This window comes from Leptodactylus fuscus, chromosome 7 (assembly GCF_031893055.1).
Source record: "Leptodactylus fuscus isolate aLepFus1 chromosome 7, aLepFus1.hap2, whole genome shotgun sequence".
NCBI lineage: Eukaryota > Metazoa > Chordata > Amphibia > Anura > Leptodactylidae > Leptodactylus > Leptodactylus fuscus.
In genome coordinates, this window is record NC_134271.1 from 103,073,812 (window position 1) to 103,089,919 (window position 16,108).

Sequence of the window (16,108 nt, forward strand, 5' to 3'; positions counted from 1 at the left end):
CTTTGAATTTCCAAGAGACGGTGCGTTTCTGTGGAACTGCTCTTATGTCTATTGGGTCTGTTCTCATGAAAGGGGACATGGGATGCATGAGTTGGGTTCTATTTATTTTATCCTGTAGTTTTCCATAGGTAACACTCATGATCATATCTGTCAGCAGATAGTCTTTATGCTCCATATTCAACTTGTGACGGGGGTGAATACTTGGCTTATTTTGCCACCATCCACACTCTTTGTCCTGCTTTACAATGTATACCGAATCACCTTGATACAGATTCCAAGTACATCCTCCCATCTTTCTCTCAGTGTTGCTAGGCAGTGTCTTCTTTGCTCTGTAAATTTTGCTTTGCGTGAATCCTAGTTTATCTCTCTCCCACTTACTGCTGGTGACTAGGAAGTGAATCCAATAATCACAAGCTTTGTAGTCTGCGAGTAACATGAACACACATTTATTCATGTACTTCTTTTATTTGCTGGAAGAATTACTGCTGCTTGTTCCTACTGACTACAGTGCATAATTGAGGTGGTGATGCATTGTAATGGATTGCTTAGGCCATTGCATTAATGGGGATTGTCCAGGATTTAAAAAAATCTGAACATTTTTTTCCTAAAACAGTGCCATACCTGTTCACTGGTTGTTTGTGGTCTTGCACTGTAGCCCTATTTACTTCCTAGATGCTAAGTCGCAGCACCAGGCCCTACCCCTAGACAGGAGTGGCACCGTTTTTAGTCTAAATCAGCAATATTCTTTTTCTGCTGTCAATCCCATTAATTACTTCTGTGGTTCTATCATTAAAGCTATTGAAGTTTTGAAAAATCAGACATACAAATAATTCTCATCACTAGAGGTGTAACCTGAAGTTTGTCGGCTCCAATGCAAAATTTGTATTCCCAACTATTTGACACCCCTATAAATCTAGTGGACAGCTAGATCTATTGGGCCAAGGGTGTAAGCTATGGTTGTTGCAGAGGTGACAGCCCCATGCTAGGTCTAGCCCTTGGTGTGAGGAAGCCCCAAAGGTTCTTAATTTGCAAAAGAAGGCTCCAGTACCACACTGACAAATAACTGGGTTTGGTATCTGTTGTATAAATTTGGTGTTCAGACTCCAGGAGCTTTAAGTTACACCTCTAGGTACAAATAGAATTCTTTATATATTTCTCACAGTTCTAAAATATATTTGAGATGTGAGTTGTGGAAGATCTTTACATTCTTGCATAAGAATTCATGCTCGCGGCAGTATTATGGTTCAAAATGTAGAGGTGCATGAGGCCTCTACTGTACCTCCGTATGTGTCCAATTTCACATTGAAAGTATTTAGAGTTGCAGCATCTATGGGAGAATAGCTCTGTGCATTGAGCCTCTATAGCTCCATACAATAGGCTATATTATAGGTACAGACCCTGGGCACTGTTCCTTTAAGGTAATCGTAGACTTGATGCACTTTTAACGTCTGGTAGTAGAATAATCCTCGCTATATAACAAAATGGTATGTGAAGTGCTTTCGATATATAGCACACTATACCGAAGAATTAATATTTCATAACATTCCACTTCTTTTCCATTATGTTTTAGATCGCTCAAAAGAACATGAAGAGGAAATGAATGGCAACTCTGGGTACAGAGATTCTGCTGACCAATCCCTTTACTCATTCCGAAGAGAACCCAGCTACTTTGAAATTCCTACAAAAGACTTTCAGCAACCAGCCAAATCCCCAGAGGCCCAACTCCATGAAATTCCTACTAAAGACACAGATACTATTACACCTCCAGTGGTGCAGAGCCATGCCTCTTTCACCATTGAGTTCGATGACTGTCGACCTGGAAGAATAAAAATTAAGGATCATGTCACAAAATTCTCGATGAGACAAAGGAGGACAGGGGGAAAGGAAACTGCTCCAAATGAAATGATGTCCGTTGAAAATAAAGTAGCTGACTGGTTGGTTCAGAATGACCCAAGTTTAATAAGAAGACCATCTCCTGGAGAAGATGTCTACAGTACAAAGAGTGACCTTCCCATCCACAATAGGAATCTCAAAGGTAAGTCTATCAGTTGGAATGACATGATTTGATGAAGGTCAACAGAACCTGATGATTTCGTGGGGATGAGCCACTATCTTATATTGGAGAGTGTTCAGCCAACAACTAGGCAATGTGTATGTTCAGCTTAAGATCATACTTCATGTATTGGGTTTCTCTGTCTATTTTGATGGAATTTTTATGTACAGTTGCGGCTACCATATTTACCAACTGATGGGAAAATACTGGGAATCAGACTGCATAAGAGGTGGGTTTTCCCAAACCCCACCCAAAAGTAACAATCTGGTGGTGTTTCTGTGGTGGGACTCAAATGCCCTCACTTTGGCGATATAAATGTTTCGAAACATGCACTAGGCTTTACTTGACTTTCCTAATTCTTTATCTAAATTCGAAAACTAGGAAAAGTAGATTATTGGTGCTTCCTCCGACACTCTGCACTTGGGGTACGCACTGTACCCCACTAACCACCATCTAATTATGCTAGTGGTATCTCAACTGCACTATTGACTAATAATTACGTATACGGAACATTTTCTAAGCTCATTCAACTGGACAGTTTAACTATACTTGTCTCGCTAGGACAGGACTTTCAATCTTTAGGAATGGAAAATAGTAAAGCATATTTGCAATATTTTTAGATTAGATTTTAACTCAAATGTTTATTCTTAGATTATTCGAAGTGGTTACCAAACCCTGTCCATATGCAATGTAAGATCATATAAATGTCATGGGTGGGGGGGAGGGGTCACCGGCTCAGAAAATCTTCTATGAGCCGGACAAGAACTGCTTCTATTGTAATAGTCGTGAGTAATCCATGTGATACACAGACTATCACTTATTTGAATGGCCACCATGTAATACTACCTTTACCCTTGCAACAGCCTGTGCAGGTAACAATGCCAAGCTGGCTTTGACTTTCCCTAATAAAATCAGCTGTTTGCTATAGTTGCATAAAGCTTTCCCCTAAGTGAAAAGCTGCTATTTTCTTATCAGAGACCATCCGTTTTACATATGTTTATCGATTGATATATTTTATGAATTCCTTCAGGTAATCGGCATGAAGATGGTACTCAAAGCGATTCAGAAGATCCAGCAGGACCAGTTCCAGAGAAGGAGAACACACAGACAGATCAGGGCAAGCTTCAAAGGCAGATAAAGCGAGAGCCTGAAGAACTGCTGCACAACCAGCAAGCATTCGTTATAGAATTCTTTGATGATGATGCACCTCGAAAGAAGAGGTCTCAGTCCTTCACACATAGTGCAAACGCTCCACAAAATGAAGCTGAGTCTGCCAATAAAGCCAAAAATGACAAGAAGAAAGGTGTCCTACCTGCAGAGAAATTGACTACTAATGGAACAACCACAGCCCCTCTAGTTCCAAAACCACTGGTAAATTCTTCCTTTCCTCAAAGGTCCAATTCTTTTCGGAGAGAAAAGACTGACGATCGAATAAGTAACACTGGTCCTGTAACAGCAAAACCACCAGTCAAGAACTTTGGTAGCATTGGGAAGAAATCCAAGTTTGCTCAAGAATTTGTGGCTGAGTATTTACGAGAGCAATCGGAGATCTTAAAAGACTCAGTAGAAAAACCTATGACTTTGCCATTGTCAACAGTAGTCACACCACCAGCCATCCATCAAGTTCAATCCTCAGTTATGGGACCTTCAGCTCCACAAGCTGTAACACAAGCTCCTGAATGTAGACCATTGAGAGTAAAGAAAACTGAAGAGGAAGACAGCCTGAGCGATGCTGGAACATATACTATCGAAACAGAAAATCAAGATAAAGAAGTTGAAGAAGCTAGGAAAATGATAGACCAGGTAAAAGAGAATGTGGACTATATAATATTTTTCCTTAGTAGGTCACAGGAAGAATATTAATGTTAAAAATGTGAATGGACTTGTGTTTTAGAATTGAAATTTCTTATATTTGGTTAAGATAACAAATATATATATATATATATATATATATATATATATATATATATATATATATATATATATATACACATATATATATATAATATAAAAAATGAGTAAACCGATAGGGCTCATTTATCAAGACTGGTATGCAAACTGGTGCAGACCTTCTCATAAATTAGTCACATATTCTGGGGTCTGTATGCCTAAACAGAAATTTATGCTAACTTTTTGCATAGATTTCTTGCATCAGTTATGTCAGAATATATGTTAATCTAAAGGGGCCAATGGCCTACCAATGCTACACCCACACCCCTTCTGAGGAAGGTGGCATGTGGAGTGCAAAACTTAAAACGTCACACTAAAACAAATTCAGATCTAGCAAAAAATTACAACTTTTTTCATGGTTTGCATGCTAGTTAATGTGGTGCACAAGCCATGATAAATCAACCCCATTGTGCACCCCCTACCATCTAAAAGCTAATATCATAGCTATACTGCCAACAGACTTTTGCTATGACTTTCAGACTATTGCTTTACTCCAATATGGGGACGTTGTGGTGTAAGACTAGACACAACACCACAATTTGTAGATCAGTTTGACTATTATCAAAAGAGGCTCCTGTAAAAAACAAACAAAAACAAAACATGTAACTTATGTCTAATAATAGTCATTTATGGGTATATATGATAAAAGTTCCAGTAATCATATCTAAAGTTGTAATGTAACTACCAAAAGCCTTAAAGGGATTGTATAATATGTTCAATGTAGCTAAACTGCAATATCAAACACAACATATTTTGACATGCTCTCTTGATGAAAGCGTTTTTTTTTTTTTGTGCAAAAACTTAAATGGGTATTTTTATCCTATAGGTACACATAAATTTAGGCACTTTTAGCTCTGTATATCCATGTGGTCTAGGAAACGTCTTAAGGATAATAAAGATAATGGTGGATAATTATCCTTGTTTTACTCGTAGGTATTTGGAGTCTTTGAACCTGAGGAGTACTCCAAAATTTCCTCTTCAATTTACAGACCAGTCATCAAACTAGAAAAGGAAGAAACCACCCTAAATGAGAGCAATGTGAATCATATTCCTGCAACTCTGTCAACAAATCACTCTGTCAAAATGACTAGTGATCCACAAGCTGATGTCCAGGTAGGTTTATGAGTGATCCTTGACCAGTTCTTGCACTTATATACTGTAGAAGTCTTGATCTTAATAAAATGTATTTTGTAAATATTTACAGACTGGAAAATCACCTGGTTCCAGTAGAAGTGGACAGAAATGGGTTTCTAGGTGGGCAAGTCTTGCTGACAGCTATCCAGATGCCTCCCCGACCTCTCCACTAGATGGGCAAAAAATTGGATTACTGGCAAATGATGGTAATAAGCTCACATCCTCATAGTAATAGAATCAAGACTGAAGTAAAAGACATATATTATGACTTGGCAGTTATATACTTTTTTCCGGGGATGAATCATTTGAAACATTTAACAACATATTATATTCTTCTGTATCATTGAATTCTAGAATAATTTATTAAGTTGTTTAAATAATTATGGGCCATTAGATAGTTCATACTCTCAGACCATGAAAACAATGACTTAGCTGCAAGAGGTGCAGATTAGAGATGAGCGAACAGTGTTCTATCGAACACATGTTCGATCGGATATCAGGGTGTTCGCAATGTTCGAATCGAATCGAACACCACGTGGTAAAGTGCGCCAAAATTCGATTCCCCTCCCACCTTCCCTGGCGCCTTTTTTGCACCAATAACAGCGCAGGGGAGGTGGGACAGGAACTACGACACTGGGGGCATTGAAAAAAATTGGAAAAAGTCATTGGCTGCCGAAATCAGGTGACCTCCATTTTAGACGAATAGTGGATTTCAAATCCGGGTCATATGAGAATGTGAACTTTGTGACTATGAGACAGGGATAGCTGTACAGGCAGGGATAGCTAGGGATAACCTTTATTTAGGGGGGAATGTTATTAAAAATAACTTTTTGGGGCTCTATCGGGTGTGTAATTGTGATTTTTGTGAGATAAACTTTTTCCCATAGGGATGCATTGGCCAGCGCTGATTGGCCGAATTCCGTACTCTGGCCAATCAGTGCTGGCCAATGCATTCTATTAGCTTGATGAAGCAGAGTGTGCACAAGGGTTCAAGCGCACCCTCGGCTCTGATGTAGCAGAGCCGAGGCTGCACAAGGGTTCAAGCGCACCCTCGGCTCTGATGTAGGAGAGCCGAGGGTGCACTTGAACCCTTGTGCACCCTCAGCTCTGCTACATCAGAGCCGAGGGTGCGCTTGAACCCTTGTGCACACTCTGCTTCATCAAGCTAATAGAATGCATTGGCCAGCGCTGATTGGCCAATGTATTCTATTAGCCTGATGAAGTAGAGCTGAATGTGTGTGCTAAGCACACACATTCAGCTCTACTTCATCGGGCTAATAGAATGCATTGGCCAGCGCTGATTGGCCAGAGTACGGAACTCGACCAATCAGCGCTGGCTCTGCTGGAGGAGGCGGAGTCTAAGATCGCTCCACACCAGTCTCCATTCAGGTCCGACCTTAGACTCCGCCTCCTCCGGCAGAGCCAGCGCTGATTGGCCGAAGGCTGGCCAATGCATTCCTATGCGAATGCAGAGACTTAGCAGTGCTGAGTCAGTTTTGCTCAACTACACATCTGATGCACACTCGGCACTGCTACATCAGATGTAGCAATCTGATGTAGCAGAGCCGAGGGTGCACTAGAACCCCTGTGCAAACTCAGTTCACGCTAATAGAATGCATTGGCCAGCGCTGATTGGCCAATGCATTCTATTAGCCCGATGAAGTAGAGCTGAATGTGTGTGCTAAGCACACACATTCAGCACTGCTTCATCACGCCAATACAATGCATTAGCCAGTGCTGATTGGCCAGAGTACGGAATTCGGCCAATCAGCGCTGGCTCTGCTGGAGGAGGCGGAGTCTAAGATCGCTCCACACCAGTCTCCATTCAGGTCCGACCTTAGACTCCGCCTCCTCCAGCAGAGCCAGCGCTGATTGGCCGAATTCCGTACTCTGGCCAATCAGCACTGGCTAATGCATTGTATTGGCTTGATGAAGCAGTGCTGAATGTGTGTGCTTAGCACACACATTCAGCTCTACTTCATCGGGCTAATAGAATGCATTGGCCAATCAGCGCTGGCCAATGCATTCTATTAGCGTGAACTGAGTTTGCACAGGGGTTCTAGTGCACCCTCGGCTCTGCTACATCAGATTGCTACATCTGATGTAGCAGTGCCGAGTGTGCATCAGATGTGTAGTTGAGCAAAACTGACTCAGCACTGCTAAGTCTGCATTCGCATAGGAATGCATTGGCCAGCCTTCGGCCAATCAGCGCTGGCTCTGCCGGAGGAGGCGGAGTCTAAGGTCGGACCTGAATGGAGACTGGTGTGGAGCTATCTTAGACTCCGCCTCCTCCAGCAGAGCCAGCGCTGATTGGTCGAGTTCCGTACTCTGGCCAATCAGCACTGGCCAATGCATTTCTATGGGGAAAAGTTAGCTTGCGAAAATCGCAAACTGACAGGGATTTCCATGAAATAAAGTGACTTTTATGCCCCCAGACATGCTTCCCCTGCTGTCCCAGTGTCATTCCAGGGTGTTGGTATCATTTCCTGGGGTGTCATAGTGGACTTGGTGACCCTCCAGACACGAATTTGGGTTTCCCCCTTAACGAGTTTATGTTCCCCATAGACTATAATGGGGTTCGAAACCCATTCGAACACTCGAACAGTGAGCGGCTGTTCGAATCGAATTTCGAACCTCGAACATTTTAGTGTTCGCTCATCTCTAGTGCAGATGGACATGGGCCTTAGCCACTTGAGGAGACCAAGGAATTTCATTTTATGGCTACTGTTTGAGAGAAACTTACCAATGTAGTCCTCAGTGTGAGAGTCTCAAAATTGTCCTGGAAATTTAGAGATCATACTTAAAGGGGTTGTCTAGGAACTAAAAAAAAAACTTAAAGAAAAAAAAAACCCACACATACTCACACGCCTGGAGTACTACGATGTCTGCTACTGCAGTCTGTTTCATCACGCATCATACTATCGACCCTGGAAGCATGGTCATTGGAGCTGGACCAGTGATGTTACCAGTCCATCTCATGTAAGAGTGATTAGCCTCAGCAGTCATATGAGTCACAGGGCTTCCAAGGTGCAGCACGCGACCAAACGGACTGCATCAGCATACACCAGAGTGCTGGAGACCTGTGAGTGTGTGATTTTGTAAGGTTACACAAGATTCATTCTAACAATTTTTCTCATTTTCATCTAGTTTAGAATTTATATTCATCAACTTACTGACTTCATTCTGTTTCTAGATTTTGATCAGATTGAAATTACTAGCGAAGGGGATCCTGCATTCCCCTCAAGAACAAGACGACTTCTTCCTCAACTACCACCAAATGACAAATGTGAAAGTCCAACACCAGCTATTTTGGTCTGTACTGAGTCTTATTCAGAAATCCCACAGAAATCCTTGATGGAAAACGAAGTGAAAACCGTGCCCTCAGATCCTAACAGTCTACTCTTTATACAAGAAGATTTGGACCCAGATAGTCTTAGTGATACAAGCAAGTCTGATGATGGTGTCCTGTCTAGCAGAAAATCTAACCAGTTACCAACTGTTTCTGCAACTAGGTGGAGGAGAGATGATGTTAGTATCCAAGAACTAAGTGTCAAAAGAACAAATAAGCTTTCCAGTGAACCAAAGTCTACTAGTTTTTATGTTGGAAATGACAGTGAAATTGAAAGTTTATCCCATGCAAGTTCCATGTTAACCAATGCAGAGGTGCCCAAACAATATAAAGCTCATGATATGCAGGTAAAACCAAAAGGAAACCAACAAACCACACTAGAAACCTCAGTTATTACTAAAATAGACAGTCAGTTATTGAAGAAAGAAAATGGACAAGGCAGAGATTCATTTGTTAGACAAGAAAGTTTTACCAAAGAAAAATCCAGCTGCAACATCTCTCCCAACAAACTTCCCCACATCTCAACCCATCCTTTGCTTAAGGATATGAATGTTACAAAGACAACCACTGACTACAGTCGAGAGACACAACAGATTCTGAAGGAAACTGAAAATGCCTTGGCTGCTCTTGAAGCTAAGCTCTATTCTCAGAATCATATAGATGATATAGAAAACACTCCTTGTCCGCCAGATGATTCTTTATCTGGAGATTCTGATGTGGACACAGCAAGCACTGTCAGTCTGGTTAGTGATAAGAATGTACCAAGTCTCCCTCAGAAGAGCAGGGTTATGGGTCTTCATAAGGAAAAGTCGTCGTCTACATCTTCAATACAAGATCAATACAGCCAGCCCAGTGCCCGAGATAGACTCTCTGAAAAACGTAGAACCGGTCCTGCTGATGGAGGTAGCAGGAGGGAGGTAGCCAAGAAGTTTGAAATGAAGCGCAGTACTGGAACACGTGGTTCTTTGGATTTCACAGATGAAGAAAGAAGTTCTAGTCTTCCTTACATATCAGTCCCTGACACTGTATCCTCGGATTATGAAAATTCTTCCTCAAGAAATCTCTCAAGAAGAAGGCCTTTTGCTCAATCAACCAAAGAGGATACAAGCAGAGTATCTTCAAATGCGCAGAAAGTCCAGCAAGCACTTACACGCTCAAATAGCCTATCAACACCCAGACCTACAAGGGCATCTAAATTACGTCGTGCTCGTCTTGGAGAAGCATCTGATAATGAAAGTGCAGATGCTGAAAGATTAAATGTTAGTTCAGAAGCTTCTTCATCGGCTAAAAGTAGCAGTGAATCCAAAAAGCTCTCCCGACTCGATATCCTGGCAATGCCAAGAAAGAGGACCGGCTCATTCAATGTTCCAAGTGATTCCGAGGCATCTTCTACACGTACTGGTTTTTCAGGACGTAGTGTTGATCACAGTTATACAAGTCGAAAACCAGCTATGGCAGAAGTTAAACAGCCCATTAAAAAACCAACGGTGCCTACACCCAAACAGCCACTAACTAGGGCACGATCTGGTAGCGTGAAGTACTCGTCTTCATCCTGTAAGTTTTTCTTGCCTACATATATATTTCCCATTGATGAGTCTGAGATAGTGTGTGTTTTTTTTTTTTTTTTTTTTTTTTTTTTGTTATGACAGGTTTAGTATAATCAGATCCATGGACTAAATTTAAGGAAACTAGTGTAGGAAAAGTAGAAGAATTGATGGACTTAACTAGGGTTGAGCTGATCTTGAGATTTCAGGATCGATTTCAAAATCCGATTTCCGATCATCGTGATCGTGAAATTTGCTCGATCGCCAATTGGGATCCGATCTTTTCCAATCCCGATCCTCAACCCTAGTCAATGCTGCTCTATAGGAAAAGTCACTTGAGGGTTGAGCCGATCTTGAAATAATCTCCGACCCTGATCCCGCTGGAAAAAATCGGGTCGGAATTCCGATCGCGATCGGGAAATTTACTCGATCGCCAATCGGAATCCAATCTTTTCCGATCCCGATTGCTCAACCCTAGACCTAACCAGTAATATGCCTGCCTTAAAGGGGTTTTATCATCTTATATAGTGATATCGCTTGGATGTTATTATTTTCTGATTAGTAGGGATCCCCATTACTTGTGAGCGTGAACGGGTCACAGCACTGTTCTAGCCCTGTGTCTCCTTCAAGATTTTTCCCTGCGGTGCAGGAAAATATGTTGAAGGGGATTCTGTACTAAACCACTGACTGTTTCATACTCAAACTTGGTGGGAGTCTCAACTGGCATCAGCAAAACCATCTGATTGACTGTATACTGTAGCTCTGTAAGTTGTTAAATTTGGAATTGCTTTGTCCTAACTAGACATCATCTTCTTAGAATGAAGCTTTACTATTCCTTTATACTCAGATATTATCACAGGGGAGGTTCTGTACGACCAGTCCAAGTAAAATGGTTCATTACATGATGCCTATTCAAGTCTATCTGAGAATTCCTTTTTGCAGGAAAGTGCTAACAAGCTGCCACCCACAGATGAGTTGTTCGGGGTTGCATTGGATGGATGTGTGGAGCTGAAAGCATATAGCTTTATTGTATAGTAGTGTGGCAGCCTTATTGCATCTGAGTTGCCATTGATGTCAATGAGAGCTGAGCTGCAGTAAAGCAGTCTGGTCAATCTATAGTGTATGGAGCCACTGTATAGTATGGGGATACTATGCAACCCCAACAGCTGATCTGTGTAGGGTTTGGCTGTTGGCCTCCCATTGATCGAATATTTATGACCCATCCTAAGGATAATCAATAATAAAATCAGCTGTCATGTCTAAATTTATACAAGGTCATTATTAATTGTATTTTGTGGCATGTTGTATCAACTTAATGATGTTCCTTTTGAGAATACTGGAAGGAGATCTGCAATTTATAGTTGTGGAAAATGTTGGCTCTGTCTGGATGAAAAATGGATGAAAACAAGAAGTTCTATGAATACAAAATATGTCATGTATTCAAATGAATTGGTTTTCCTTCCTCTGGGTAGCATACTAATCTTTTCCTTCCAAAGTCTATAACTTTGATACTGATTTTATTTTAATACTCTTCCTATCAGAACCTTGTTAACTGTTAAAGGGGAAGTACCAGGAGATGTACTATCACCACATTAATGTTTAGTCTTATGCTTGTCTTAGTGGAGGTTACAGACACAGACTAGCAGCTGGAAGAGCATGTGTGTTGGTTTCCCCATGCTGTTTGCTGTTCTTGTAGTTTAGAATTGTTCTAGGGCCAAAGGGCCGCACCAATCTAAATTTGAGTTTTTCTTGAAAAGGTACAATAGTGGAAGTAGTGATCTTATTAGCTTCTATATGTAATACTGACCTGCCAGACACACAAGCTCTCAAAGGCAGCCACTAGCCTGTTTCTGATAATTCAAGACAGGAATAAGATGTATATATATTTTTACATATAAAGTTGACTTTAGTATACATCTTTTGGTACATCTCCTTTAAGATAATGATCAATATAATGTACTGTAGATTTCTCAGGGTAGCTATGTATTACTGAGTGAGATGCCACAAATACATTCATATGAAAGGCTTTCTAGCCACAAACTTTTATTACCAATTCACTGGATATGTGACACATGTTAGACTGCTGTGGGACTGACAATCCCTCCAACTCCCATTGGTAACTAGAAAAGGAGACCCTGCAAGGAATCTGAATTGGGTTGCATGTGTGCACTACCGCTACATTTAATCTGTATGAAAGTTACGAACACAACAATGCACCGTCCCTAAGGTCAAGGGTCCTATTGGTCCTATCCAGAGAAATTGTGTTAAGTGTTTGTGATTGGAGTACATTTTGGGGGGATATACAGTAGTTTAAGTACTGTGGCTTTTCCACTCTGCTACATAGGTTCCCTATTGTCTTTTGCAGACCTATAGGTATTTCTATTGTTAATTGAGAACCTTTAATGAACAGTATCAGTATCCATCTTCTTGCTGCAACACAACTCTAATTCACCAAATCCATACCAACCTATAACCAGTGACTAGGGTTGAGCGATCGGGAGTAAATTTCACGATCAGGTTCCGTTCATGCCTAAAAAAGATCGGGAATGGAATTCCGATTCCGATCGCTCAACTTACCTGCACAGATCCACTGCCACTGCTGCTCCCCATTATGTTTGCTCCTATTCTCTCTGTCTTCAGAGCGCCATGCGTGCCCCCGCCTCCCTAGGCTAGTGTTAGAGATGCTGGAAGAAGGCGGGGCTTATGGCTTAGGAGAGTGTGGGAGGGGAGACGTGAGTGATGCACTCACATCTCCCTGCCCTGTACCCGCCCACACTCTCCTAAGCCACAACAAGCCCTGCCTACTGCCAGCATCTCTAACACTAGCCTAGGGAGGCGGGGCGCGCATGGTGCTCTGAAGGCATGTGAATGAGAGCGAAGAGGAGAGAGAAGAACAGGGAGCAGCAGCGGATCTGTGCAGGTAAGCGGAAACCAGGGGGGACTAAGTAGCCAGCTGATTTTTTTTAATCACTACACAGCATGGAGTCCAAAAATTAAAGCGTTCAATTTTTGGATTCCATATTGTGTAGTGAATAGGATCATTTTTAAAATCCAATCTTTGATCATTAAAAAAATCCCATTGACTTGCATTAGGATCGGAATTGGGATCAGGTTCGAATGGAAAATGATCGGAAATCGGATTTTAAAGACGATCCTGAAATCTCAAGATTGGCTCAACCCTACCAGAGGCCTGTACAGGTCTATAGGTCTATGAACCTATGAAAATGCCAGCCCTGCTTGCATATGTGATCCTGAAAGTCTATATATACACATGTGCCATTTAAAATACTGGTGCAGTCTTATGTATCTGACAGTCTGTGGGCCCATCAGTCATGAAGTCCTTTATTTGACTGTTACCTATGCCCCCCTTATAGCTAAGTCCTGCAAACAATAAGTAACACAATAGAAACATGTATATGGTCTGCAGATTGTCACAATTAAATACATAATTAAGTTTCTTCCAAGGGCTAGATTTAGCAATGATTGTTATTGGTCACGTGATTGGTTTTACAGAATGTGACTCATGTTAATTATTTCTGTACATCTAAAACTTAACATTTCACCCATTGTAAATCTAGCCCTAAACCCAAAAAATATTCTTGTTCACGGTTTTCTATATTTATCAATTGTCTACTGATTTCTAGCCAAATTACAAGTTGCATTAGGTTTATAATATCTGTACACCAGGATCTGTCTTGAGAGACTGGACCTGAACTGCATATGTTGAGCTAAAACAATCCCTTTTATAGTACACCATTGAAATCCATTTTTTATTTTTCCTGCCATTTTGCAGTTATAGCTCCTTTGCAGATCTGTGCACCTTCATGGTAACAGAGAACCTCTTTTTTAGTCCAATCCTGCAGTCAGGGCTGGCGTCAGCATCCAGCAAAGCCTGGTAAAAGGAAGGGGCACTGCTGCTCCCTGCCTGTAGTTTATCTTACTACACAGGACACTGCTTGTATTGAAGACGTAAATACTAGGAGAGAGCAACTGGATGCACTGCTTTCCTTATAGAAAGAATTCCTCAGTGACAGCACACTTTTGTCAGTAGCCGACGACAGTAATGGTATTTATACAAAAAGAGAAAGACATGGCCCGCACATCCCAGTCTTATACATTGATCTAGTGCTTCTGAGCAAATTCTACAATACTGAACATGAGGTTCTTAGTATACATATTGATCAAGATGTATAAACCCACTAGCCACTTCACGGCGACCTCTTTATAGTGGGACCCTACTCTACTGGGTGTGCGGCGCTGCACAGCGACTGCCACAACCGCAACACGGCGCACACCGGGTGAGCGACCCAGTGGTCTGGCAACACCCCTGCCACCAGACCAAGCCCCCAGGCTCCATGCGACAGTAATGGTATTGATGTCTTTGGGATACGCAAATGTGGCAGGGGTTTTAGCACAGTGGTGTCAGTCTATGGGTATATACAAATTCAAAAATTCAGAGGACATGAAAGATTCTCTTGAACAATATATGCAGTTCGATTATGAAAGAAATACTTAAAGAGGACCTTTCACCACTTTTGGGCACATGCAGTGTTATATACTGCTGGATTCTGCGCACTGTCGGCTTTCCAGATCTGTGCCCGGTGTAAAGAGCTTACGGTGCCGGTACCGTAGTGCTCTATAGTCAGAAGGGCGTTTCTGACCATTAGCCAGGAACGTCCTTCTGCCTCGCGGCGCCTATCGCGCTGTACAGTGTGAGCGGGGAGGAACGCCCCCTCCCTCTCCTGATAATACTCGTCTATGGACGAGCGCTGTGAGCAGAGGGAGGGGGCGTTCCTCCCCGCTCCACAGCACAGCGCGATAGGCGCCGCGAGGCAGAAGGACGTTTCTGGCTAATGGTCAGAAACGCCCTTCTGACCATAGAGCACTACGGTACCGGCACCGTAAGCTCTTTACACCGGGCACAGATCGGGAAAGCCGACAGTGCGCTGAATTCAGCGCACTGTCAGCTTTCCAGCAGTATATAACACTGCATGTGCCCAAAAGTGGTGAAAGGTCCTCTTTAAGATTAGAGATGAGCGAGTACTGTTCGGATCAGCCGATCCGAACAGCACACTCGCATAGAAATGAATGGACGTAGCCGGCACGCAGGGGGTTAAGCGGCTGGCCGCCGTCAAAGCGGAAGTACCAGGTGCATCCATTCATTTCTATGGAGCGTGCTGTTTGGATCAGCTGATCCGAACAGTACTCGCTCATCTCTACTTAAGATCAATATTACGACCCCTGAGTCCTTGATGGAATTCAGCAAGAAAACCAAAAGGTTTGCTAGTCTGAGTGAGTCTTCTACTGAGTACAGAGTATGAGATGATCCCTATGGATGGAGTGTACTGGTGGTAGAGATGGAGGAGAGGTCTGCAGGAAGACAATGGCTAAGATAGTAAGTGACAGTGCAGGTAGTGATGGGCATTCTTGGTTCCATCATTTTGGGCTCAGAGAAGCTGTTATTTCTATACTGAATTCCATCTGGCAATAAAAACATTCATTTTACATCATATAAACCATATTATAGTGCAAAAAAGTAATGTCAGCAACTTGTATATTGGCTATCATTCAATAAATCCTATCTGGCTATCTCACAGGTGTTAGGAAAGTATTGATCTTTTTGACTTTCTTTTTCCAAAACCAATTCATTTTATAAGCTTCAAGACGGAGACAACAGGGTTCAGATTATATATCTACATCTGAGGAAGAATATGGCTCTAATCACAGTACCCCTAAACACAAACGATCCCATACTTCAACAGCCACACAGACTCCCAGGACACACAATGTGCCTGTCCGCCAGCGACCGAGCTCTCTTCAGGATGATGATGACGAAGACCAAGAGGTTTACAATAACTTCATAGCCCAGTCAGAGGAAATAGCTGAAATTGCTAGGTGAGTGTTTTCAGTATAAGCTCTGTAAAACCAATGGTTTAAAAAACTGGATTTTATTCAATTTATAGTGTATATGTAATGTCACTATTATGAACAGTTATTGGTATGGTATATTTCGCCTTCACACCCCTGCTATTCAGTTTGTAAAGATACCTCATCAAGTGATCTTGACAGCTGAACAGC

General features: G+C 42.0%; 1 protein-coding gene across 4 annotated transcripts in view; it reads left to right on the forward strand.

The window, feature by feature from the left end:
• Nucleotides 1–16,108, forward strand: part of CEP170B (centrosomal protein 170B) — a 68,452-nt gene that overhangs the window by 36,474 nt on the left and 15,870 nt on the right. For 2 of the 4 annotated variants that reach the window (XM_075282632.1, XM_075282629.1), the window contains 6 exons: nt 1,571–2,035; nt 3,084–3,856; nt 4,937–5,116; nt 5,208–5,343; nt 8,331–10,040; nt 15,688–15,925. In XM_075282632.1, the coding sequence (XP_075138733.1) occupies nt 1,571–2,035; nt 3,084–3,856; nt 4,937–5,116; nt 5,208–5,343; nt 8,331–10,040; nt 15,688–15,925 (3,502 nt within the window). The remainder of the gene's footprint in view (nt 1–1,570; nt 2,036–3,083; nt 3,857–4,936; nt 5,117–5,207; nt 5,344–8,330; nt 10,041–15,687; nt 15,926–16,108) is intronic. The other 2 variants (XM_075282630.1, XM_075282631.1) reach the window with 1 other exon arrangement.